Source organism: Dicentrarchus labrax, unplaced genomic scaffold (assembly GCF_905237075.1).
Source record: "Dicentrarchus labrax unplaced genomic scaffold, dlabrax2021, whole genome shotgun sequence".
In the NCBI taxonomy this organism is placed as follows: domain Eukaryota; kingdom Metazoa; phylum Chordata; class Actinopteri; family Moronidae; genus Dicentrarchus; species Dicentrarchus labrax.
This window is the reverse complement of record NW_026136721.1, coordinates 34,505,381-34,533,109: the sequence shown is the minus strand read 5'-3', so window position 1 is coordinate 34,533,109 and position 27,729 is coordinate 34,505,381. Positions and strand designations below refer to the sequence as shown.

The 27,729-nt window shown below is 39.9% G+C and overlaps 1 protein-coding gene across 4 annotated transcripts in view; it reads right to left on the bottom strand.

The window, feature by feature from the left end:
• Positions 1-27,729, bottom strand: part of akap6 (A kinase (PRKA) anchor protein 6) — a 200,152-nt gene that overhangs the window by 101,414 nt on the left and 71,009 nt on the right. For all 4 annotated transcript variants that reach the window (XM_051383743.1, XM_051383746.1, XM_051383745.1 and 1 more), the window contains exons 12-13: positions 23,708-23,804; positions 22,245-22,447 (exon numbers count right to left, since the gene is read on the bottom strand). In XM_051383743.1, coding sequence (XP_051239703.1) covers positions 22,245-22,447; positions 23,708-23,804 — 300 coding nt within the window. The remainder of the gene's footprint in view (positions 1-22,244; positions 22,448-23,707; positions 23,805-27,729) is intronic.

Here is a 27,729-nt window from a genome sequence, read left to right as displayed (position 1 = left end):
CCGACTTTATGTTAGCAACTGTGTTTGTATCTCAAAGGAATGGTTCATTATTTCACTTCACAGCAGTTCTGATGGATTTAAGACCATTAAAGCAACCTCACAGCAATTATGACAATTACTTGAAAACTGAAAAAACTTTTAGCTGTTTGTTAGCAAATCAAATAGTTTGTTTGTATTGTGAAAGCTAGCTGCTAAAGCTTTAGCTGCTAACAGCTTTAGTGACAAACCCCAAGAAGATTCTTACAAACTCTGCAGCTCTGTGGTGACTTTTAGCTCCTAGTTTTGGTTTTACAGCACTTTGACTGTCTTTTACTGAGCACTGCCCGCTCAGCCCCAAACAGCAGACACACACAGGTAGAAACTAGCTGACGAAGAAAGGCAAACATTTAGCAACTAAAGAGACCGATATGTTGCTCAGGAGTTGGTGGAGACCAAACGGGAGGAAAAAGAGTAGTAAATATCGGACCCCAACAGGACTCTAAATGAATGATAAACTGATTGCTAACAAATTAGCCAATACAACTTTATAAGGTGATAAAATGTCAATCAATTAATGCTTTAGGTAGCTAGTTTAAGTAGAACCTGCCACTTGTGTTTACTGTCCCTTCAGTTGAACAGTCTACGGATGTTAATGTGTATCCTGATGTTAGAAACTACATATTGGAGATCCCAAAGAATCATTAATTAGCAAGCTGATAATTAATTACATGTAGTCATCATCACAAATGCATTGTGGGAATGGGAATGATTTGGTGTTGTGTGTAGGGCAGAGAGGAGAAAAGAAAACACAGAGAGGGAGAATTAAATGAATGTTCAGCCGAGCTAACAGGCCCGCTGACTTTATTTTCTGCTGGCCGAAGCAGAAAGACGCCGCTCAGTGTTTTTTTTTTTTTTTTTTTTTTTGATGTTTGATTAATTATTTTGGTGCCAATCCATTTCTGCTTCCCTCCATATTTAATTAAAATATCATTTTAAAACATAATTAAGTTTTTAATCCGACTGCGAGTGAGTCTCCAGCAAAGCAAAGAAGACTCCTCTCGCTCTCTTTTCCTTCCTCTGTCTCACTCTATCGGCAAATTGGAAGCTGCCTGCGGGCTCCTCACACGTGTACGCACAGACACACACACACACACACACACACACAGACACAGACACACACACACACACACACACACACACACACACACACAGGTAAGCAGCATAACTTTAGTTGCTAGAGAGGTAGAAATGTTGTGATTTTCTTTTATAATATGTGTATACCCTTCCTGACCTGGCCTGTACTGGATCTGTGTTTTTGTGTTTGTGCGTGTGCGCATGTGTGTGTGTGCGTGTGTGTGTGTAAACACCCAGCGTGCGGCCCGGTGGCTGCTGATGGCCAAGCTAATTATGCATGAAATCAAATATGATTTAAAAAACAACTTCGCAAGAAATTCACACACACACTCAGCAGGAGAGAGAGGCAGATGATGGCGACGATTGAGTGTGTGTTTTTGTTCAGATCTACGAGTGTTAGTGTGTGTGCGTCTCGGTCTGAGTGTGTGCGTAGGCGGGAGAATGGGAAGTGTAGCAACAACAACAAAAAAAAGCTGTGTGTCTTCTTGTTTTAATAGAAAGAGGTTGAAGTGCCGCCACTCTGGACTTTTCCTGGAAGACATTAACGCAGCCTGCAGGAGCTAAGAGAGGACTTTCCTGCACTGCTGCGGACTCCCACAGTTTAAACTTGGTGGGATGTGCACTGATTGGCTACTCTGACTCACTCACTCACAGACAAATCAGCTTAAAACAACTACTACCTACTGACCTACTGCAGCTTTAATGCATCAGTGATAACAATCTAATACACTAATATACTGTATAGTGTATAAGGAGAATTCTGTATTAGAGTAATTATACTTTTAATACTGAAGTTCACGCTGCTGATAATTGCTTGTACTTAAAGAGTAACTAGGCTTAATTAACACCTAGCATCATTTAGGGGTGTGGCCAGCAGTAGATTTTGTTTCATCTGTAACCACACCCAACAGTGATGTCACAGGTTCCCACTGTACACCTGTACATCACAGCAGCAAGGTGAGAAGTTAAACCAATGGAGGTCAGCGAAAACAAGATTTTCAACGTCTGCTCTGATCTTCTTTATATATTCAAACCACATCATTCTGATGTGACAACGATGATATGATGATGTTGTAGCTTTATCAAACGTGACACTTCTGTTTTCTCTGAAAAAAATAAAATAAAAATAGCTTACGCCTGGCTGAGTTCAGATCATTAAAAATACAGCGGGCTCCTGCAGAATCAAATTACCTTGAGCCGATTCAAAGGCCTCTCATATCCATCACTGTTCACTGTGTGGTCTCCAAAACAAGCAAATTAGATGTGGCGTTTATTTACGTGGCGGGTGGTGGAGGGGAATTAAGATTTTGGGGGGTACATTACAGGTAATTAAGGTCCATTCTGTGTAATTATCAGCTATTAGATGTAATTTGACGGCGAGCGTCTGGGACTAAAATGAATGCATGATGTGACAGAGAGAGGAGAGAGAGTACATGGTCCTCCAGTTTATTTGTTCTACTTCTCTCTCCAAATCCACCTCCTTAAACTCCTCCTCCTCCTGCCCCCCTCCCCTCTACCTCCTCCTTCCTCTCTGCCGCCTCCTCCTCCTCCTGCCTGGGCTTTCCGCTCCGTTCAAGGACACCATTCCAGTTATTTTCAATATCAAAGATGGAACATAAATCAAAACTAACGTGTGACACACCGGCTACTCAGCCTCTACTGACTGATACAGAGGGAGATGGTGGAGAGGGAGGCAGGGAGGAACAGGAGAAGAATGGGGGATAGGGAGGTAAAAATAAAGGAAGGGATGGAGAGTGAGAGGAAAGGTAGGGGAAGTGATTGACTGAGAGGAGTGAGGAAAAACACATTTCTCTGTAATTATCTTAAAACAAGTGAAATCATTTTGTCGGTGCAGCAACATTATTTAGATTCTAAAACAAATCAACTTGTTTCAGGAACTTTCAAAGAATGAATGAAGACTGAGTCGCTCAAGGAGATCGCTTAACTAGATTGAAGAAAGATTCTGGAAAATTCATGAATATTTGTTTTGGAGACAGGTTGAAATGATCCAATTGGTAGATTATTTTACTTGTTTTAAGAAAATGCAACTTGATAATGTTCTTTTAGGTAGTGCACGGATGGAGAGAAGGAGTGAGGTGAAGGAAAAGGAGGAGACAGAGGTAAGGAGGAAGAAAAGAGGGAGACACTGAAAACAAGGGAGACATGGATAGGAGGAGCGAAACAAAAAAATCCAAAAAGAAAGGGAAAAGAAAGAATAAAAGACTGAAAAATAAAGATAAATAAGTGAGAGAAAGAAAGACCCGGCGTCAGTATTTCTGACAGAAATGCTTTACGACTGTTGGCATCTGCCACAGTGTGCCACCATCGCCCCCGAGGGTCTTCTTCACTGGATTATTATGGTTGCCACAGTGACAACGGCACACACAGGCTCCGGGGGGAATTAAAAAAATAAAATAAACAGGCCCAAATTAGGGGGGGGGACCGTTAGCTCGCTCGTCAGCCGGGAACAGATTCTGATCTTTTTACAGCCTCGTTAGTCGGGATGGAAACCCAGTTCGACCAGCGAGATCGCTCGGCTGGAATTAGCAGCTGCTGTAACGACTCCTGAGAGAGCGTTCGTCACGGAGCCGACCGGCGCAAAACAACCACGTCCTCATGGTCCCGATAAAGAAAGTCCTCAAGGGTGGGATGAATTTCATTGGACAATTCCAAACACATTTTGGAAACGTAAAATAAAATCATCATGTAAAGAAATATTTCCGAGAGATCTTTCTGGGTTTTAACCCAACTGCCATGTTTGATAACTAAACTAGTGTTTAATTAACCAACAGTTATCCTTATACTCAAATCAGAGGAGTCACAGAGTAGCTCCACACATTAACACCAGTGGTGGAAAGAGGACTGAAAATCTGTACTTAAGTAGAAAAGTTCCTCTTTAACTGATGATGTTGATGTTTTATGCATTATCAATAAAAAGGGGAGATCCATGTAGAAAATATACTTTCAATAAAGCACATTTCTCTGATAAATAATGAAAGGTATGAATGGATAAAACTAAGCCAATTTGTTCTCTAAACACATATTCAGATAAAGGAATTTGTTAGCTTCTAAAAATGTTTCTGAACCTGTCTACAACACCTGTAATTAGTATAAATCTCTCTCAGTGCAAACAAACAAACAGTAAGGGCCAAATCTGTCTCCATTTAGTTTCTGTTTCTCAAAATCTTCAGTCTGTAAATTACTCCCAAATACTGCGCTGTTCTAGTCCATGTGGTCACCTCAACAAACCTTTTTTTTCATGGTTTATTGGCCCACAGTGTGTTTTCATGCCAGATTCGCTCATGGTGGGAGTTAAGAAACCTCAGAACAGACGCTGAAATGATGGCGTGGTCTGTCTGAACGGCCCAGTTGGTTACCATTGGCAGCGAGCAATGGGCAGTTCTTTGGGGCACTTCTGCCTCCTGTGTGTCCTTGCGTGTCGATTGGGTACCAAAATGCAGATGAAAGGTCTGGACAGACATCAAATTGTAGTCGGTAAATAATGATTTTAAAAGTAGTAAAGTAGATTACATAGTGTACGTAGTGTAATTACAGGCTCATAAAAGTACAAGTATCCAAAAACGACTTAATTACAGTATCGGGAGCAGTTAAGTCAAGCTGTTGGAAATTATATGATATAACTCCTCATAAATATTGCACAAATGAAATTATTAGTGCCGCCATTGTGATCAAAATGATCCCGGACATTGTATCAAACATTAAAATCCAGAGAACACAGATCATCAAGAGAAAATCTAAATTTCAGCTAATTTCCATCCGCTACTTTCGTTAGGCGAATGTTAGGAGTCCATCGAGATAAGCAGCAGGCGGCGCTAATTCTCCACTTAGGTGCCATTAAACCATTGTAGAAGAATGGTAAATGGACTGCACATAGATAGTGCCTTTTTATTTCTTCCTACCACTCAGTGTTTTACACTCCATGCCACATTCACCTATTCACACAGTGATGACACAGCACTGGGAGCAGGTTGGGGTTCAGTATCTTGCTCAAGGACACTCTGACATGCAGCAGGAGGAGCCGGGGATATTCATTAGAAGAATGTTACAGTCTCCTCATCGCTCCATGCAGATCTGATCTTTTCATCTGCGGATATTTTTCGGCTCTCGAGTTCAGTGGAAACTTCATCGGGCTTAAGTCTCACATTTCGCCCAATTCCACCATTGTTGGACGATGTGAAAATAACTTCATTTGAAAAGGGCTTCTGACGACCAGAGTGAAATTCTGTGTATGTGTCAACTTCTGACTCAAACTCTGATTTTGAAAAGTAAACGAGCCGAACACACAGAGCAGAGAGTGGTTATTGTACCTGGATGGGCTGAGTGTTTCAGCTCTGTCTCTTCCACTAAGAGTCAGCCTGTCAGATAGTAGGAGAATCGACCAAGGGCACTATTTGATATTTGATATTTAATATTTAATATTTAATACGCTCACCTAATCATGCTCAGACCTGGTGTGTGTGTGTGTGTGTGTGTGTGTGTGTGTGAGAGAGAGAGAGAGAGAGAGAGAGAGAGAGAGAGAGAGAGAGAGAGAGAGAGAGTGGAACAGAGTGGGTGTTGTCTCTCTGTCAGTCTGCATTTTTGGTTTGTCTGCAGGTCATTTAATGATTTTACATACAAGTGATTTATCATAATATTTCCAAGACAATCTTCTATTATTCTTCACCTTCATCTCTTGCTCTTTCACTCCCTCTCTCTCTCTCTCTCTCTCTCTCTCTCTCTCTCTCTCTCGCTAACACACACACACACACTTTCTCTTTCAGTTTCTCTCTCTGCAGTAGCATCATCTAACTCCTCGGTCAAAGCGGAATAATTGTCAATGAATATTTAACAAGGTTTCAGATGGAGGGATAGACATCATCCTCTCTCTTTCTCTCTCTCTCTCTCTCTCTCTCTCTCTCTCTCTCACACACACACACACACACTCTCCGTTCTCTGTGATCCAGGCAGAGGTTAGCGATACGGCGTGGTCAGTGGTGCGTACAGCAGCCAGTGGATTAGTGGAGGGGAGATGATGAAGTGCAGAATAAATACTAAATAAACACCCTCTGCTTTCGCTCCACATACAGTAACACTGCTCGGCGCTGGCGGCCATCTCTCATCGGCCATTTTGTGTCCTTCTCAACCCCCTCCCACCCCCCTTCAACCGGCTGGACTCATTTTACTGGAGGAGGTCATGAAATTGTAATTAACCACCGGCGGCATTTGTAATTTTTAATCCGGTGTTGATCTGCCGGAGTGTGGAAAGTTTAAAATATTCAGAGTGGTCTGGTGGGGAGAGTCTGAGAGTGTCAGAGAGGTTGCAGGTTTAACGCATCGGCAGCAGTGAGTGCAGCTGAAGTGCCCTTGAGCAAGAGACCCAGGGTGAGAAACAAAAAGAAAGCTCCAGAAAGAGCAGCCATGAAAGCAAACCACGACCGTAACAATAAGACTTGAAGCTTCTGTAATTGATTTAGCCAATTAGTATCTGACGTATTATAACCCCATTAAGTTCTTATGACTAATGTGTTAGCAAATAAGCCTCTATTTACACATGGTCATCCCATTGGAGCGGCGTTAGTGTCCGTCTGATGAATGTAAGTCCAATGTTCTCTCCATTTTGTCTCTGGTTTGGTCTCCACCAACTGGATCTAACAATATCTGCTAAATGTTCCACTTTCTTCACTGGCTAGTCTCTAAGTGGGATTTTTTCACAGGTTATCTGTCTCATGTTCTACTGTCAGGATAAAGTAAAAGTTTCAGCAAATATGACAAAAAGTTAAGTTTCCTACTGCAGCTTTAAGACCATTTTGTGGTCCACACTGATCAGGATATGATGAAAAAATTGCTATTGGTTTCATGTTGGTATAATTTTGTAGTTGTAACAGTAGATCAATACACATTTTTCCCAAAACACATCTAAAAATTTGGACTGAAAACAGTCCAACCCATATTTGAGGCCCCTTGTACACCCTTCTTTTTCTTAGGATAAAAATGGAGAAATAAAGTTACAGATTTCTGTTTTTTCTGAAAAAAATTCAACCAAAATATCCAAATCCACAACAGTCTCATATCTAAAATTCCATATCACAGTATCGACCTCATTTATTGGCCAGGCTTTAATAGATACAGGGCTTCATTTCCAAACACCTCCCTGAATGTCCCCCCCCCCCCTCTCTCTCATTGTAATCAGCAGCCCTTACAGCCAATCTGCTGGCCATAAAACTGTCTGCAGCCTGATGATGTACAGCTCGCAGAATTACCTTATCTGCCTCTGATTTACTGTGCCTCACAGGTAGAGAGACAAAAACAGCCTCCACACCTCCGCCACATCCATCTATCCATCCCTCCATCCCCTCACGCATCCCACACTTCCCCCTTTCCACTCCTCAACCTTGCTTTTATCACTCTTCTATCAAATCCCCCTGCCTTTCTCTCGTCTTTTGTTCTCCTATCTTGTTTTATCTTTTCCGCCATACCTCCCTCATTCCACATCTTCATTCTTCTCTCCTTCTTTTTCTCTATTAAACTTAATTCCATCCATCTTTTTTTTCTTCCTCTTGTTTTCACCCTTTTAAACCTCTCTCCATCTTTTCATCTCTCTCTAATCCACATTGTTCGATCTTTGCTTCATCCCTCTTATACTTCTATCCCTCTCTCCATCTCTCAGTCCACATATCCCACATCCCTCCATCCTTCGCTTTCCACTCATCTTTCTCTAAACTTTTATCTTTTCTACATTTTTAAAGTTTATCTCAATCTCTCTATCATCCCTTCATCCTTTTTCACCACCCCTTGCTTGTTTCTCTCCTCAGTCCTTCCCCTTCATCTTTCCTTTCCCAAGTTTTCCCATTTTTTACCCTCTTCCACTGCCTGTTTGTCGATCTGTCCATCCCTTTCCATCTCTCCCCTCTTTTCTTTGCTCATTCCTTCCTTCCTTAATTTGTCCCTGTCATCTTAATACGTATCTCCCCGTTTGTCCTCTCCTCTGTCCACCCACCCTCTTCTCATCCTTCTTTCCATTCATCCTGTTTTTCATTTTTTATCCCTTCTTCCCCTCAACAATCCATCCTCACCTCCCCTCCTCCTGCTTTCTTATATTCCTCCCTCACTGCTCTCCTCTCCTGCCATCAATCCATTATCCCACCCATGACTTGTCTTCCTTCTTTCCCTCTCCTTCTCTCTCTCTCATCCTCCTCTCCGTGAAAAGACCTGACTTTCTGTTTCTGACCCCTCACCAAAGAAGAGAAGGAATGAGTGCAACAAGGAGCTTTCAGGCAGGAGTCAGTAATGAGTAAGAGGGGTAACATGCATACACAGTGTTTCAAAAACAGCATCTCACACACACACACACACACACACACACACACACACACACACACACACACACACATGATCTGTTCATTTGGTTCATTATTTGTTCAGACAAAAGAAACAACCAAAAGATAAAGAATCAAAGTAAAATAACAAGAAAATCCACATTCATACACACACTTATTCACAAACTGACAACAACACACACACACACACACACACACACACACACACACACAAACTGAGCATCAGATGCTCTGGTAGTAATTACAGCCTACAGTCGTCTTTTTTTTATCTTTTCTTATTTAAAAAACAAGATGTTCTTAAATAAAGAATCTTTGATCAGAAACTAAGAGAGAGGACGTGTGTGTGTGTGTGTGTGTGTGTGTGTGTGTGTGTGTGTGTGTGTGTGTGTGTGTGTGTGTGTGTTTCTGTTTGTGTGTGTGTGTGTGTGTGGGGGTTGCAAAGCCAGTGTGTGTGCCTTGATGTACGAATACAAATGAGTGAAATGATATCAAAATGTGGTTTTGGATTGTGTGGCTTTGAGAGCAGAGAGGGGGAGGGGGGATGTAATTAAGTCACCAGGAGGACAGTGTGTGTGTGTGTGTGTGTGTGTGTGTGTGTGAGAGAGAGAGAGAGAGAGAGAGAGAGAGAGAGAGAGAGAGAGAGAGAGAGAGAGTGTGTGTATGTGCATCTGTTTGCAAGAGTGTGTGCGTTTTTTATGTGTTTATTGTTTGTGTCCTGGTTTAGATTTATTCATTTGTATTCATGTGTAAGTCCATATGTCCGTGGAAGTGTGTGCTCGTGTGTTTGTCAGAGCAGAATTCCTTCACCAGCTTTTCTTAATGAAAAATAAATAGTGTCCACTGTTCGATCAGCTGGAAAACAGACGGAGACACAGAAGGAAAAATACCCTAAGCAGTCTAAAAACACATCCGATCCTCGTGCTCTTATTTTGAAATACAATCCTCTAAGGTTGGTCTTAATGATCATGTTTTAGTTTGTGTGCATGTAGGAATGTATGTTAAATGCCATAAATGTTTGTAGAAATGTATGAGGGAGGCAATAGGAAGAGAAAATAGAAATAAATATCTAGTTAAGATGAAATAAATGAAGGCTAATAAAATTATTGAAGCGAAAAGAGAAAAATATATAAAAATGTGCATAGATACCAAATAGTGAGAATTAAAATAATATAAAAAAATGTATATTTGGATGTCGATGGGGTTTTTATGATTTTTTTTTGCACAGAAAAAAGATTTAAATACTTATATTTTATCTTCTAAGATCTTCCTGGAAGCGTCTCACCACCGCCCACAACTTATTTATTTCCAGCTGTGAGTAGCTTCCCCTCCCATTAGTCTATATCAACAGCTCTCTCTGAAATCAAGGGATTTTTTAATATGCATTTTTTGATCATACTAAATTTCATCCCTTAAGTCTTCAACCCATGTGACTGCTCCCCCCCCCATATCAAACTACTTCCTGTTTCCCACTGTTTCTCCATCTGATTCAAACACTTTCAGTTTTGAAGAAATGTATAATTTTCTGAAGCCTTTTCTCTCTCAGTTATTCTACAGACATATGATCAACATGTGATGACCTCTGACGTCTATTGCAGCTGTTTGTAAAGCCACTGGTGTAAGACTAAAGCTTATTCCTACTTATTTCCTACTGTTTGCAGTGTCAGTGATGAAAGCACACGTGGACGGATAGAGTTTCACACATAAACACTTTCCCGTCTCCATTCAGATGAAAGCTGGAGGAGAAACTTTTTTTTCCCAGTGTTGAGCTGACGGAAGCAAACTCATTTCTTTCCTCTCGAGGCGTCTGCTCGTTAACCGACCGCTCCGCTGCCGTCGCTTTCCTACAACTTTCATCAAACTCAAATACTTCCTCTAATAATCACCACCGCCATATCCATGTTTAACAAGGTAATATGACACAAACCCTCTGTGGCTTCAAAAAAAGAAAAGAAAAACACCTACTTTAAATATTCACTTTTACCATCCGCATAATTAAATATTTGAAAAATATCAGGAATAGAAAATTAAAACAGAAAAAGCCCGCCGCCACCACTATCAATTTATTCCCTCTCTCAGAGTGCATTAGAAACGTCAGATTGCCGTTGGCAAAGACACAGAAAGAGCTCTGTGGTTTTTTTTTAACTCACTTTATAAATTACATTTTGGAGTGCTTTGGCATGCTAATACCTGCTGCCACGGAGAGCAGACAGCGTTAATTATTTCTTATTGGGATCGGCGGCGATTATTTGCATATTTCATTTAGCTGTTATAGATGTTGCAGGTGGGAGGGAGGAGAGCGGGGCGTGTGAGACAGTTTTCACTTTGTGTCTCAACAACTTTTGGATGAAAAAAAAAAAAAAGATGGATTCACTGACCCCATGTGTTGAGAGGAGCATTCATTTAGGCTGATTTCAGTCATTTCCATGAGCCGCGGCAGATTATTGGTGATAATTAACAACATCAGCTTTCACTATTACGCAGGCTGGCATGCAAAAAGGTCAGAAAACAGTTTGAAGAACCTCAATGTGGTCCACTTTGTTTGGCTAAAACATCAATTATAACGTCATTTATACTCAATTGGCTTCATGAGCGGCTCAATGTGAGAACAACAACAGCAGAAAGTCAAACTTTTTAAAAGCTTAATGGGGAATCTGATTTACACAAAACAGTTCATTATGAATACACGGCCACCTGAAGAGGAGGGAGAAAGCTGGAGTGGACACACTATCAGTGGTAAAGGGAATTAAAAGACTTAAAATCATAATGTTTGGATGGTTAAGTTGACTGATGATCAGGTTTGATTGAAACCAGCAGAGCGGAAAGTAAAAGTTGACTAAACGAATTACTTATCTGTTCAGAATAATTTAATTATTATAACATTTATCTAAAAAGGACCATGTTTAACTGAAAAACACTTGACTCTTCACCAATATGTCTTGAACAAACTACTAATATTAGCCTGATTCCTGTTTAATATTTGTCCTTAATCACTGAGTTAATTTAATCCAAATATGAGTTCAACACTTTGGTCAAAGAATGAACTGCACTTCAATACTTTCCCCACAGTATTATGACATTAAAAGCAGACAAAGATCACATGTACAATCTGTCGTTTAAATGTATTAAAATCTATAATAACTGACTGACATATAATGTGAAATGACTTAGTCAATCACACGGTGCAGACTCGTGCAGATGTATTATCAGTCCTATGTTCGGTAATGGACATTTTTAAGAACCTACATAACTCTTCGACCTGGTCATTGTAAAACCCCTATACAACCGGTTGAAGAGGCTATTGTATGCATAAACCTGTTTCACCCAAGTCATCAAAAGAAACTGTTTTGCCATATGATGCTATGACGATGGTTTTCTGTACAATTTACAGTCTGTAATAGAAAAAATGACTATTCCATATAAATTCCTTTAAAATGCTGACAGAGTTTTACTGTTACAAAAACTTTAATCTATTTAGACTTTACGGTCTTTTACTGTGGTTTGACAGTTTTTCACTGTAAAATCTACAGACATTTTTTACTGTGTCACAGTGACCCTCAAACAGGGAGAAAGGGACACTGCCCTCTTTGACCTTTCACTCATTCAAGCCTTCAGGTGCTGCTGTATGGGAGCGTTGCTGTGAGTCTATCTATACCCACTGAATAAACCAATTGCCACAGTTCATTGTACTCGTGAGCACGTGTCAAGCTTTTATGTATAAATGTATGTGTCGACTGGAGAAAGTGGAGAGCAACATAATTAATGCACTCTTTAATCTAATAACTAATTTAATAACTAAATGTTGCACACATTGTAGTCTAAAGTAAATAGACTTCTGATATAGACTTCTTATATGTTCGTTTCTTAATACTTGGTATTTAAATCTGTTTTTTCCTATGTGACATTTCTCTGATTCTATCTTTTAATAAAATATTAAATGTTATATGTGAAAATGATTTTTGTCTGTAAATGTAATATTAATGAAATAAGTTGACTGCTTGAGGCATCAAACTCCAGCATGTATATTATGGATTATTCTCTCATTTTCAGTCATTTAAAGCAACGTATGTGCATGAATATTTCACTTTATTTTATGTACAAGCTTATTTTTGTTTTTTATCCCAGAATCAGAGATCAAAATATTTGAAACTTAGAAAGGCTATTGGTACACAAAGCCTAAATATTATTATTATATTATTAGAGTTTTGTGTTAGAGGCATTTAGTGACATCTAGCAGTGTTAGTTACCCCGCCCTCATCTCATCCTCCTGTTTTAAGTGTGTAGGAGAAACTTAGTTAAGTGCATTACCTAAGTTAACTTACGTAGCTTAAAATCTAGCTTTATTTGTAAAGCGCCAAATCACAACAACGGTTATCTCAAGATACTTTTCAAATAGAGCAGGTCTAGAGAGACCCAACAGTTCCCACCATGACCACCTTGGCGACTGCGACAAGGAAAAACTTTGCTCCTTTTACCATATAGTATTTATGGTCTCATGACGTCAATGGCACATCAAACCATCAAACTACTGAGCCATGTCCACACATGGCGTTATAGAGGGAAACCTACACAGGGATCCAACTCTTTTTAAGAACTCGATTTCCAGGAGTTTTTTCTTGACAATACAGGACCAGCACTTGCTCAAAAACACTGGTCATCGCTTATTTTGAAATGTGTGGCCACTGTCCAAGCTGCAGTATTAGACGAGTTGGGAGTGAGAACGAGCTGAATGATGCATCCATGAAAACAGAGCACTGCACTTGATGATGACACAGCTTCAATGTGACCTGTAAGGCTCCTATAGATGGGGAATATCAGAGTTCAATATGTTCAATATCTTGAAACTGTATGCACATATTCCTGCAAACTTTCAGCTTTTGGTTTATTTTAAAGAGGTATCCTCTAGTGTTGGTGTGTAACATAAAACCCTCCAGCTGCAAACAGAGTTTTATCACTTTCAAATGACCTGGAAATGCAGCTTTGCAGATCTTAAACCGGGGATTAACACCAACACTGAGATTTTTATTTTTTTTTAAACAGAAATTATCTTGATAGAGTGTCACTGCGTGGTTAAACTAACTCCCCAAACTTCCCAACTTTAATCTTAATTTATGTAAAGTGCTGTGTGGTGGAGCTCCGGGAGCGGGACGAGCCGTCTGATTGGCTCTATCAGGTATCAGGCAGGAGTCCAACACTCGGTAATTTGATTTAAAAAGCTCGTAATAACCTGAGGTCAATATTTAAATCACTCAGAGGGGGAGAAGAGCCGCTCTGCATGTTCAGGATGCTTCAATCTCCACGCTCAGAGTCAACCGGCCCGGATCTCTATCACATTCACTTCTCTCTTCCTCCTCTACTCCCTGCGCTCTTCTTTTCTTTTTCTTACTTCCCTCCTTTTCCTAATGTTATCCTCCTCTCCCTTTTACTTTTTTAATTCTCTTTTGACATCCTCTTAAACCTTCATGTGACCCTAAAAATGTCCACTGTAAAAGATACAAATACTAATAATCCTACGCACTGGACCTTTAAAACTTCTGTTGAGGTTTGACCTCACAGGAAACTGAAGCAGATTTTTATGAACATTTGTTGCTATTATTTGTATGTATGAGAAACTTTAACTCAAAATGTATCAACTGAAACCACAAAGAAACATTTTTGGAGTCTGTCTCTGAAATTTCAACCAAGTAAAACCACATTTAACTCAAAAGAAAATTGTTGGAAGAATTTTTAAGTAATAGTTATTGTGGCACTAACTTAGTTTTGTAAGTTACAGAAACATTGCTGATTAATTACTTTTTATTAAGTATTTTGTTTTCACAGTACAAATAAAAAAATACAAAAGTCATTGTCACCTAAAATGATCAAAACATTGTTTTTTTTTACTTTAGACTAACTTTAAAATTCAGTTAGTTTAAAAAATGATGATTGATCAGTTTCAACATTTCTTTTAATTAAGTGAACTGGTTTTACTATACTAATCAACATAATAAGGAACTGTTTTAATTATTATTCAATAACAGCAAACAAAGAATAATTTTTACTTATATTCTAATAAGAATTCACAGCACTTGGTTGAAGTTCAGGATGGAAGACACAGCAGTGACTTTGTTGACTAAGCTGCAGGACTGTGCAGGATCTGTGTGTGTGCCTCCATCCAACCTGAGCTTTCTCCTTCACTTACAGAAATTATGTTTCCCTGAAAATGTATTTGGCAAAAACAAATCAGAAGAATATGAATGAATATAATTTGTACGAGACAGTTGGAAGTTTTGAATGTTGAAGCGTCCCCCATATTGTTTCCCTCCATTCTCTTCCTCTTTCTTTTACCTTGATTCCTCCTCTCTTCACCTATCCCCTCCTTGCCCCTCCCCCCCTACCTCCTCTCTGCTCTCCCCCCCTCCTCCTTCCTCCCTCTCTCCTCCTCTGTGTGGTCTGTAGGGTGAAATAGAGGCCTGAGGCCAACAAGCTGTCTCCACCAGCTACACTGATAAGACACACACACACACACACACACACACACACACACACACACACACACAGAGTCAGAGTCACCATACAAGTGCCAACAGTCACAATCACAAATGTACAAGTGCCTCGTCTGCACACACAAACACACACACACACACACACACACACACACACGCACGGTAAACGTTATTTAACTCAGACTGTGTGAAGTGCCACCTGGGAGGTCACTTACCTGAAAAATCTCTCTCTCTCTCTCTCTCTCTCTCTCTCTCTCTCTCTCTCTCTCTCTCTCTCTATAACGCACAAATACACACACGCACATATAAACATTATGTGTTTGTGCTCCCAATGTTCCCAGAAACACTACACGTGTCCTTTACGTGTCAGAAATGTTGAAGTATGCGTGTTTAAGCGCGAGTGTGTGTGTGTGTGTGTGTGTGTGTGTGTGTGTGTGTGTGTGTGTGTGTGTGTGTGCGCATGCTTAGGGCTGTTTGGTTCAGCTCTCTAACAGGATTTGTGTCCCCCGTGTCCAAAGGAACATGGTCTAATCTCGACCCATCACCTCTCTTCCACCTCACCCTGCGTGACACACACCCCCCCTCTCCCCAAGGGAAATTGGTACGTTCCAGACAAAATATATATATATATAACTGTATATTTTATACAGTTAGGCTCCCTTGTACTGTATATGTGCTATCGTAGGAGTGGAGTTTGTTGTTCTGATACAGGAAATCAAACACAACTGAGTCTGATGAAGATATACTGTAAGAAAATGTGTCAAAATTAAAAGAGATGAAAATGTGTTTTACAAACATGAGTTATTTATGTGGATTTTCTTCTCATCCTCTTTCAGGGTCAGATTTAGATGTTTTAAGCCTCCCGCAGTTTCTTTATCCCACATAGTATTTTCTCTCCTCTCCAGTCTGCTTAAAGAAATGTTATATTATTTATTTCTTATTTCATTTTGGCATTTTATCTGCCATTGAGTGACAATAAAGAGTAACAGGAATCATGCAGATAAAAATGATTTCCACATGTAACAAAAGTCTAGTATTATAATGTTATTATAGGTCCTCATGTCTTAGACCTGTGGTTCCCAACCTTTTTACTCATCTAATTAACTGACAACCCCTAAATAGGTGACATATTTTATGGATATTTCATATTATATTAAAAACTGTACAATGAAGCCGAACAGTGAACTCAGTAACTGCAGGAATTTTGTGTAAAACAAGAGATTTGGATGGATTTATGAGCAGATTATTTTTGTTTATTTTTTACATAATTTTTAACAATCATACATACTTCCTAGGCTTCTAATGGATTTTTTGTTCCCTGATGCTTGGCCATTGTTCTGTTAGACCAGGGTTTAGCAACCTTTACTATCAAAAGAGCCACTTTTGGCCAAAAAAGAAAAAATCTGTACTGTATCTGTAAAATGTATTTGAGCTTTATAATGATATAGCTCAAATACTACAGAGCTACAGACATACTATAAAAACCGCAGCTCAAGCCAACTGGTAAGCCAGCAGCGTTGGTGGTGAAAGCAAACAAATCTGTCCATGAATTATTCAATTCTCTATTTTCTATTTGGAATCCATAGCTAGCCTAGTGAAGAGAGACTCAAGACTAGTAGCCCCCGTAATGTAGGACGCACATTTTAGTCACAGAAATGTTTTTGATTGGGTGTGTAATGGCGACACATTTGTGCGATTGGAGAATGTGAGAACTAAAAAGAACGTGCTGCGTTGGAGTTGTGGAGATCCTTGAGAAGAAATCTCTGCTAGTGATTTTTGACACAAATTTTCTTCCATACATTACTGTCAGATAGCAATCAAATATTTCCTAACCTTGTTGTCTAATAATTAAAAAAATAAGAACAGAAGTAAGGAATTTTACTTTGTACTGTGAGCTGAAGCCACAATTTGACAAAATACTCCAATCCCAGCTCTATTCCCGAATCCCAAATGATCTAAATTAAACAGTTATGACGGGAGAATACTGCACTAATGTTTTTGTTATTTATTTTTTTGTTGCTGATATTTTTAATGTTTAAAAGCAGAATGTAGCAGTGAGGTAGTGGTGAGGTTATTAACAGTGAACACCTGTAACTCCACAGAAAGATTCAGATTCAGGAGCTGTCACTGAACACATCCATTCACCTTTTCAGTGTGTGTGTGTGTGTGTGTGTGTGTGTGTGTGTGTGTGTGTGTGTGTGTGTGTGTGTGTGTGTGTATGTGTGTGTTACCAGACTCAGTCCAATCCCCTGTAATGTGACAGACAAATCCCACTAAGCTGTTAAATATTACACTGCTTTCACACTCGTATTAAACACCTTTCTACCTCTCTGGCACTCCCTCTCTTTCTGTGTTCACTCACCCCCCACCAAAGCGCACACACACACACATATACACACACACGCACACACACACAAACACTCAACCTTTACCTTCGTCTTCAATATGCAAAAATCACTACAGATGTCACTTGAAAATCTTCACACATGCACAACAAATCTTTAAAATGCAGCGACACACTGTAGAAGTCACATAACACAATATTCTCATATGAACACATCCAGAGGTGTGTGTGTGTGTGTGTGTGTGTATTGAGGGTGTGTGTGTGTCCTAATCCCCGGTGCTGGTCGTCTTCTCGGAGCGTTATATTTGCTGGTATCAGTGTATCTTCTCCTCGCCGCCTAATCCCACCACCCTGGCTCTGATATTTCCTGACATTTACATGAATCACCCCTCTCCAGACGGACAGAGACAAAGAGGGAGGAGGGGGAGGATGGGGGAGGATGGAGGGGTTGAGAGCTGGAAGATGGAGGGAGACATGGAGGATGAATGAAGAGATGGGAGATGCAGGGAAAGATAGACGATGAGAGAAGACTGTGTGAATGTAAAGGTCTACGGGGGTTTGAACTGAAGGAGGGACGGATGGAAGGACGGATGAGGGAGGCGAGGGAGAAAGGATAAATGGCGAGGATGAGAGGGACAGAGGGATGGGGAAGAGAAGAATGGAGAGATAAGAAGAGAGGAAGAAGACATTAAGGACATATGAGGAAAAAGAGAGATGAGGAGGATGAAGGATGGAGGGATGGAAAAGTAATGAAAGATGAAGGAGGGATGATGACAGACAACTAGGTGGACGAAGAAGAAAGGAAGAATGATCGATTATGAAGGGAAGAATGGATGGATAGATAGAGGAGACAAAAAGTGTGGATGGAGAGAGTGGTAATGAAGGGAAAGATGAATATAGATAGATAGATAGATAGATAGATAGATAGATAGATAGATAGATAGATAGATAGATAGATAGATAGATAGAAAGAAAAAGTGGAGGATAAAGGGAGGAAAGAAGGGATGGATAGATGTGTGTAGAGAGAGAAGAAGGAAGAGGGGGATGAGGGGAAAGAGAGAGGAAAGGATGGATAAATGTCTTTTTGTCACTCCATCTCTTTTTCATTTTATAATTTCAAAATAAGAGTCAAAAGAAGGAAAGAAGAAAAAGAAGTCAAAAGAAGGAGGGATGAAAAATGAAATGAAAACCAGAGAAGTTGGACACCTTGTGCGCGACATATGCTAACACCAATAACAAGGAGCTCTTATGAGCATCAGGAGACACACACACACACACACACACACACACACTATATTACTCATTGGAGACTCGTTAAGGCCCAGCCTAAATTAATGACCTCACACCACACCTGTTGTTGCTACAGCGACCATATCAGCAATTAATTAATAGTCGCTCCAGATGAAAGACGCTCAGGAAAGATTGAATTGAATCATAAATGAGGGAAAGATTAGCACTCTAACTAAAGTCGACCAAGCAACCTCAACATGAGCTCCGTTGAGGAACTTTTTCAAGGGCTTTTAATGTAAATTCTGTTAGCTGAAGAAGACAGTGAGACGCAGATGAAAGCTCCAAAAAGTAAGCTAGTTAGTGGACCTGAAAGTCAGAGGATTGGTTGGGTCCAGATTAGCCAATCACTGCCACTAGCGCCGTCGACAAAAAAACTACAATTCACAAAACGGATATGACTGAGTTAAAATGTCTTATTTTTTTGAGCATTGTATAAGCAGGATAATGCCCTTCGAGATGTCCATTATTAGGAATGAATGGACTCTGTGGAGGCAACCGTCCTGTTGGGCATTATCCCTTCCATAATTAATCTCTTAATCTGCAATGCTTCATTGTCAAAAGCATTTACTACACTTTTTATTGTAGCTGCTGAATTATAAATGTATTTCTGTATCTAAAGTATTTCATCATCCTCGATTTCTTTACATTTAGATAAGTGTTACGTAAAGTTAAGTGATATTATCAGCGCTATCATCATTAACCAGTGATGATATTGTATTTAGATAAATGTGTCCAAACATGTTATATATTCAGAGACACCGGCAGCCCGCAGAGATGCGGTCTCAGACAGTAAATTGCATGCTAACTATCTTAGAGCCGGGTGTGAAATATGTCATTTGCCTCTGCTCTTAATTGCACTAAAAATGAAGATTAAGGGGATGAATTATTGATACAAGTTGGTATTTAATCTTTTGTAATGAATAGTGAATTCGCTGGTTATAAATATTGTACGAGGCTTCATAATTTGATAAATTTATTCCAATTTGCCCTTTATTTTGCCCTTTAGTCAAGGTTACGTTCATTTAAACACACACACATACACACACACACCCACGCACACACATATATGTAGATGCTAACAGCTACTCATAAGCCTGCACTGAAAATACACACACATACACACACACAAATGAACTGCAGTGTGTTTACCTACCCTCCGCCCTTGGTCATTCTTGAATCATCTTTTTTACCGAGATCCATAAACACACACACACACACACACACACAAACACATAAACATGATGCCCTTGGTTGACCTTGCAGTCCGCCCCCCCACCACCACTCCCCACCCCGGTGTCTGTGGCAGTAATTAGGCCATGCATCTGATTGTCATTAAAGAGCACTAGCAGATAATGAACACACAGTAAAGCCACATTCAGAGATTCTTACTGCACACACACACACACAACAGCATCGGGCTGAACGATGGCTCTACATGGCGCCTCATACTGACATAAATGGACTTTTATAATGGTTTAAAAGGCTGTAATGTTAACAAATAGTCACAGGTACAAAACCAGTGACTCTCTATGCCATTCGTTTTTTATTAAGTTTTGACCACAGCTGCAGATTAGTGTCACCTCTTATGACGAGGTGCATTAGGTTGATACTTGACAAACTTTTTACTTAGAAAAATGGAAGAAAAACAAATGTTTGTGGGGTTTTCCGTATCTATTTGCTGGAAAGAGGTCACAGGGCATATATTTACTTGTTAAGAAAAACTAAATTAAAATGTGTAAAACAATGTGATGTTGGTGCATAATGTGGCAAGATCTGACCATTTTTGACAGATTTGATAGTTGATAGTAACACATCCGTTCTGACTTGGACTTGGTAGATAACCTGTGTCTGGATGACTTGTCACAAACATCTTGAGACTTCTGTAATAACTTTAGTCTTGACTTGGACCAGTCTTGCACAACTTGAATCGTGATTTGGATTTGTCACAAATGTCTAGAGACTTGGACTTGTTTAGGATGACTTTAGACTTCTCTGAAAATATCAGAAATATGTGCAGCCAACAAAATAATTCAGCAGGTTCACACCTCAGTTTGTTGTTTGGAGGTTTTACGGATCAAAGCTTTAAGTGCAGAGGGAGATTCACACTGATAATGAATGGACTGTTAATGTGCTGCGGCCAAGCAGCTAATGGACACACACACACACATACACATATAAAAACACAGACAACACACAAACTGAAAATACACTTTCACTATAAGGGTTGCACACGCACACACAGAGGTGGTAGCTGGCTAATGGCTGTCACTGTTGACTGATCACAGTGATCAGGCTGCTGCAGCTCTAATTGCTACTAAACAATCTGAAAACAACCAGAGTCAGGTCTGCTAGAGGAGGAGGAGGAAGAAGAGGAGGAGGAGGAGGAGGAGAAGAAGAATGACCAGACAGGAGGGGAAGACAAGTTATAGGACACAGGAATAGAAAAATAAAAAGATGAAATGAGACAGAGGAAAACATTAAGACAGGAGGGAGGGAAGGAAAGAATGAAGGTGGAAAGGAAGGATCAAAGAAATGCAAGCACAAACTAATAACGTTCAAACTACTACAACTAACAAATGAAATACTGAAGTAAGAGGTCTCTACGGGTTCATAGTAACTGACAACTCATTTGTCATTATTGCAGTGTTTCCTTTAGGATTTTTTTTAGCAGTGGGGGCAGGCCCGTCCGAACACGTACCCGTGACTACATTGTGCGTCTGCCCCATTTCTGATACCGTGGCGGCAGAAATTTAACAGCGGCGGGCTGCCGCTCCAAAATCAACATAGAGGAAACACTGTATTGGTATACTGTATGTCAGATATCTGAGAGGACCAGCTCTGATCACACAGACAATTTTTAAAGTAAAGGAAACATGGGTCAAAATCAGTTTGACTGGGACCAGGTCTGACTGCGCTTGGGTCCCTTTCAGACCGGGTATCTATATATTTTGACAATTTATGTTAGTTTGGTTGCTTCATGTTAGTTTCAGGTTTTCCACAAGGCCGTTTCACATCAGGTCCAAAATTTGGGATGCTTGAAGAGCTCTAACTGAAGGAGAAGATATGGATTATGATATATTACTTGTTGTTTTATTTATTTTTTCTTATGGTCATGTACCTTTTTAGTTTTTGTTGGATGAAATCTTGCTGTTTCAATCAAGTTGAAAAATTTCAATGTGGAGATTTTTTTTTCTCAGCGTGTATAGAAGGAAAGAAACAGAAGGCCACAGATGACTAATGGAAATTTTCTAAACACACACACACACACACACACACACACACAAACAGTGAAAAGAAGACCGGACTGTTGCAAGGAGAGATAGAGACCGACAGAAAGGGAGATTACATCTAATTAACCAAGTCCAGCCAATTAACCGGCAGCCAATTAGAACTAAGAAACCAATCAGGATGTTAATTGGCAGCCAATACAAACGCTACAAAGAAATTTACAAAGGACCAAGTATGTGTGTTTGATGTGACTGTGAGCTTTTGTGTGTGTGTGTGTGTGTGTGTGTGGTGTGTGTGTGTGTGTGTGTGTGTGATAGAAAGAAGGAGGGATAACAGGGATCAACCAGAGAGGAAATGGAAGGATATAAACCAAAGAGTCAAAAACAAACAAAAAACAGATGAAAGAGAGATTGAAAGCTAAACAGAAAATCAAAAACGCTAGTGTTTTACCTTGAGGCCATCCGTCGAGTACGGAGCTTGCCGATTGGCCGAGGTTTCTCCCGAGGTTGTGAAGAACTCATGTGATTGGCTAGAGTAGAGGAGGCGGGCCTGGATGCAGCGGAGGGTGCGGAGCATCCAGCCATGTTGGCGCCGGATCTGCCGCTGGAGCTGATCCCATTGGCTGGAAACCATATGGAGGATATCCTTCAGACCTGGAGGGCGAGAGACATCGGGATAAAGCAGAAGGAAAGAAACCGAGTGGAGAGAGAGAGAGAGAGAAAATGAGAGAAACATTAGCGTCAATCCAATTGTCACACTAATTTTAGATTTCATTAAACTTAATATTGTGTTAAAATTAACCCCATAACTCATCCCAACATTACTTCTAACACAGTTCCATGCAAACAGGGATTCATATCTGCACATGTAACAAAAAACAATGCAACTTTTAGGTTAGGGTTGTGCTAAATTAGGGTACTAGCACCTTTTTGTCACAATTCAAGGTGTAAGTGAGGGGTAAACCAAGTAAAATCAGTTATCCACCTCTTTTAAATGAAGCTAGAGTTTTAAGTTTACTCATCTAGAGCTCGATGTTGGCTTTAATCAATTATTTTTCGTTTATCATATTCAGGGTTCCCACTCTTTTTAAGAAATCATCTTCCAGCAAGTGCTTACAAATGGTAATTTGGTCATTTTAATCTATTCCCAGGTGTTTCCATGACTGAAAAAACAAGTCTCTAAATAATACGGTTTTCCAGGACACGTGGGAACTCTGATATTTGATCACCTGGTTGCAAACCGAGTCCCGCTCCACAGGCACACTATCGCCTGCAGCAATACGTCTCTGTGTGATCAGCCCTTTAGTCTTCAGTTGAAAATACTGATTACTTTTAGTCATTTTCATCTTTCATAGATTTAATTTACGACAACTGAAAACGTTGTAGTCCCGTTTTAGCCAACCAAAAGTCATTACATTTGCGTCAACTTTTAGTCTAAATGTTTTCTTTCTTTAAACTTATTCCATCTGGCTAATACAGGTATTGGAAATGTGAATCAAGGTGTCAGTAAAGTGTTGAAATTCATAAAGCAGCATTTCACACGCTTCCATAACATGTCTTTCTTTTCCCTATTCTCTCTCTCCTGTCGCTTCTCTCTCTGGCTGTACAGATTTGGGAAAATATAAAATTATATTGAATGTTTCTTTCCCCGTCAGCCAGTTTCATCCCGCTGCTTTTCTTTCTGCTTTTCTATCTCTGCCTCTCCATCTCATTCTTTGTCTTTATCTCTCTCTCAGTCTCTCTTTAGGCTACATTCGTCTGAGTTCTCCTCTCTGAAGGTCACTCTCTTAATCCAAATATTAATAATGAATGGAGCAGAGTTGGGGCTCCGTTATGGCCACCTGTGTGTGTCCGCTCATCGTGTGAGTGTGTAGCACACTGTGAATATGAATGCGTGTGTGAGAGAGACTGTACCTGATTGGTGGGAGGTGATGATAGTGAGCAGTGCTCTGCCTTCCTCCATTATTGTCTCCTTCAGAGCGCTGCGACTGTCCACGTTTAGCTTGAAAGACTGAAACACACAAAGATCATCATCAGTATCCTGATATATTTGTGTCAACATAAAGGATTTCAAAAGGGTCTGACAGGTCAGGAAACATGACAAATAACAGGTCAGACAAACTTATTTGGGAAGGTGAAAGGTTACATTTTTACCAGAACTGTTCTTTGTAACAATCCATCAGTTTAGAGATTGATATCCTGCTTTAGTTCTGACCTCCTGTACTCAGTGTGCTTGTGCAGACAGTTTTATTGTGCAGTGAGGGATTATTAGCAACATTTCAGCTGCAGTCACTTTCAGTTTAAAGTGTTCATATAATCTCAATTAACTGTTAATGCTCAGGTTTCTTGACTTCATTGTAACGATTGTGTACACAGATTTTGGTCAATGTTAATGTTTTTATTACTGACAGTAATGATGGACAAACATCATATAGTACTTGCAATAAAATAAAATTATAAATTAAATTTTAATCTTATTTATGAAAAAAAAGGTTTGACAGAAGGTTGATCAGTTGTGAAAATACTTCTGTCTCTCCACTTAGATCTCTCTAAGGAGAGGAGGAGTGATAACAAAGGGGAAAAGTGGTGGTAATGTAAACAGGAAACAAGGAAGGAGAAGAGCAGTTAAAACAGAAAAACTAGATGGATGGATGGATAGATGGATGGATGGAGGCACCAAGCAGCCTGAGGCACTGTTGGAAAACACTCCAGTCAGATCTATGAACAACATTACAGCCTTTTCTGATCCGTGTGTGTGTGTGTGTGTGTGTGTGTGTGTGTGTGTGTGTGTGTGTGTGTGTGTGTGAGCCTCAAGGTGCTCAGTCCTCAAGACACTTAACCACCTCTGACATCCTGCTGTGCTGCAATGGCAAATACTGCACATACATATTCACACACACACACACACACACACACCCACACACAACAGAGTTTTGTGCATGTGTGTGTGTGTGTGTGTGTGTGTGTGTGTGTGTGTGTGTGTGTGTGTGTGTGTGTGTGTGTGTGTGTGTGTGTCTGCACATTTTTGGTACCTATGGGGGACCAGTAGTCCCCACAGACCAGTAAGGTGTGAATTGAGGTTCAGATAAGGTTAGACTGAGGGGTTGGGTTGGGCTGTCCACAATGAATGAAGTCAGTTTGTATATATCATATTTTTTACATGTTTTATTATAAATTTCTATTTTATATGTAAGATTCGTGACTTTTGTGCTTGTGTCTTTTGCCTTTGTCTTAGTTAGCTTTTCTAAAACAGCATCAGCCACTTTAGCTCTCTGCCTGAGACAGTCCTCCATCTGCAGTGAGGGATAGACGGGCAACAGCATCAGTCAACACATGACAAGGTCAGACCTCCACACCACCAATATTTATGGAGCAGGATACACACCGTGGAGACGGATGGGACAGTGTGTTTTAACCCCTAACACACACACACACACACACACACACACACACACACACACACACACACACACACATTGAGAGTCCCCAGTGAGAAGAATTGCAAATTCTTTATCAGGAGATGGTGTACAAGAGCTGAAACATTATTGATTATTGTCTCTGTTAATTACTCAATTCATCTTTAAAATGCAAAAAAGATTGTCCAAGGTGTCATCTTCAAATGTCCCAAAAAAAGTCCAAAACTCCCCAAAAATTATATTCAACGTATAAAGATATGAAACATAAAAAAGCAAATTTAATATTTATTAATTTAATCATTTGTAAAAATGTATTTGTTAATTCCTCTGCCAATCAACTCATCAATCAACTGATTACCTGTTTCAGCACTTCACATTTTGCTATACAAAGTTCTACTCATGCAGGGGAGCAGTTTCTCAGCGTGATGAGGATCATAAAATAATCATAAGAGATCAATAACTTCATTGATTGATTGTAACATTCTTGTAAAGCCGTAAATGTCCATGTTTGCATATCAGGAGGTCACGAAACAGCTGAGATAAAAACCTTTGTAGCAGTGGTCAAACATTATCTTGGCAGCTCGACAGCCGTAATGTGTCACAATGGGACTGAAATGATCACTGTGAGTTTGTCCAATCACAGTTTGAGGTTGGACGTTTCTGCTGGCTACAAGGTGAAAGATGAAGATGAAAAAGCCCCCAAGGAAGATTTTACGTCGAATTTTTAGTGATCATAAAGGCTACAAGTGGGCGATTGTAGTCATTTGCATATTTTGTGTGAGGCTTTAAAACAATGAACCTATTTGACCCCCTGAAAAGGCACCAAAGCTGTTTGAACAGCGCGCAAAGCCACTATGAATCAAAAATTTTACATTTAACTCAAAGCAATTCTTCATGTATTTCTTTAATCTTACTGTATATTCACAAGGTAGCTTAATCATTATGAAGTTTTTTACCAAATTTGATCATATTTAAGTCCACTTTTTAGTTTTTTACTATTTCTATTGTTACAAAATACCAAAGATAGATTCTAATAGTTGATTCTAAGTCATTAGATGAAGAACTTGAAGAATCATGAAAACGCTGCTGCTTCATTAATGTTTATTAATGGCAGAGGCAGATAGTTAATTATGTGACAAAGAAGACGGTTTCTGTTTAGCTCAAAGACTTTTGAAAAGAAACTCCAGATGTTGAACCCTCAACCCAAACAGTGTTAGTGCCTTGCTCCACCCATTGAGCTACTTACTCTTCCTCTCAAGTAAAAGCCTCACATCTCCTAAAGCAGCTTTAACGGATGTGAGTAGATAGCGGTGACACTGCCCCTTACATATTACATTTCACAGATAAACAATAAAATATCGCTTTGAAAACCAAACCCTCAGCTATATCTCTTCACAACGCCCCCAAAAACACATTCATATATCAATATTATCCAAATAAAACATGACTGTCTGCATTCTGCAATCATTACTGCCCTGCAAACGTCGTAAATTACTTCAAATCTCACGGCTGATTGAGTAATTTTACAGACTCGGCGGCCACTCTGCCCCACATAATTTCCAGATAAGCTGGTGAAAAACCTCACAGCTAATAAACATAAAGTACATTTATCAGCGCTACAGAAAACACAGCGTGACTGTCTGCGTCTCTGGGATAGGGCTGGCTGATGTTAGGAATGAATTAGGTTGTGCAGATTAGCCGGGCTATCGGAGAGCGATCGTATTTCAGCGCCTTATTCCACGAGCAATTCGGCTCCGTTTCCTCCGTTTAATATATGGAGAGCATAGAATCGATAAGAGTAGAACAGCCAGCCATCAATCACATGATGATAAGGCATGCAGAGCATGCTTTTATGCACGTCAGACAGGCAGGCGGTAATAAGAGGCTGTGTGTATGTATTTATGTGTCTGTGAGAGGGAGAATGTGAAGAAAATAGAGACAGTCGGTGTGTGTGATGGAGAGAAAAGACAGGAGGCAACCAGAGAAAAGGACAGGGTGTGTGTTTATGCATTTAATACTGAGCAGAGAAAACTACAGAAAAGTTATGGACTAAAAATATACCTCAAACAAAACCACATGACGTTCTCTCCAGTTAAAGACCCATCAGCTGTGACAGATTTCATAGCTTGCCTCCTTCAAAGGTCCTGAGAAAGCGTACAGTCTGGGTGGCTGATGTTTCTCCTTTTGCCTCAAAGAAACTAGAATTACCTCAAAGTTCAGGTCACTTCGTCCTCTCACTCTCAGAAATGCTTATTATCAGCAGGAAGCTGACAAAGCTGAGTTTTAATTCTGATAAAAGATGAAGACTAAATTTCACACATGATGAGATCTAGTCGAGTAGTAGTAGTATACTAGTAAGTATATAGCAAACCTTTGGGTTAGTGTAGGTTTGAGAATCAATTAAATATCATAAAACGAAATATTACGATACTCAAGTGATATTTTCTCACAACCATAATCATTTGTCAGTGCTTCAAAAACAGTTACAAAAAATGATAAATGTAAGCATTTTCTGATCTG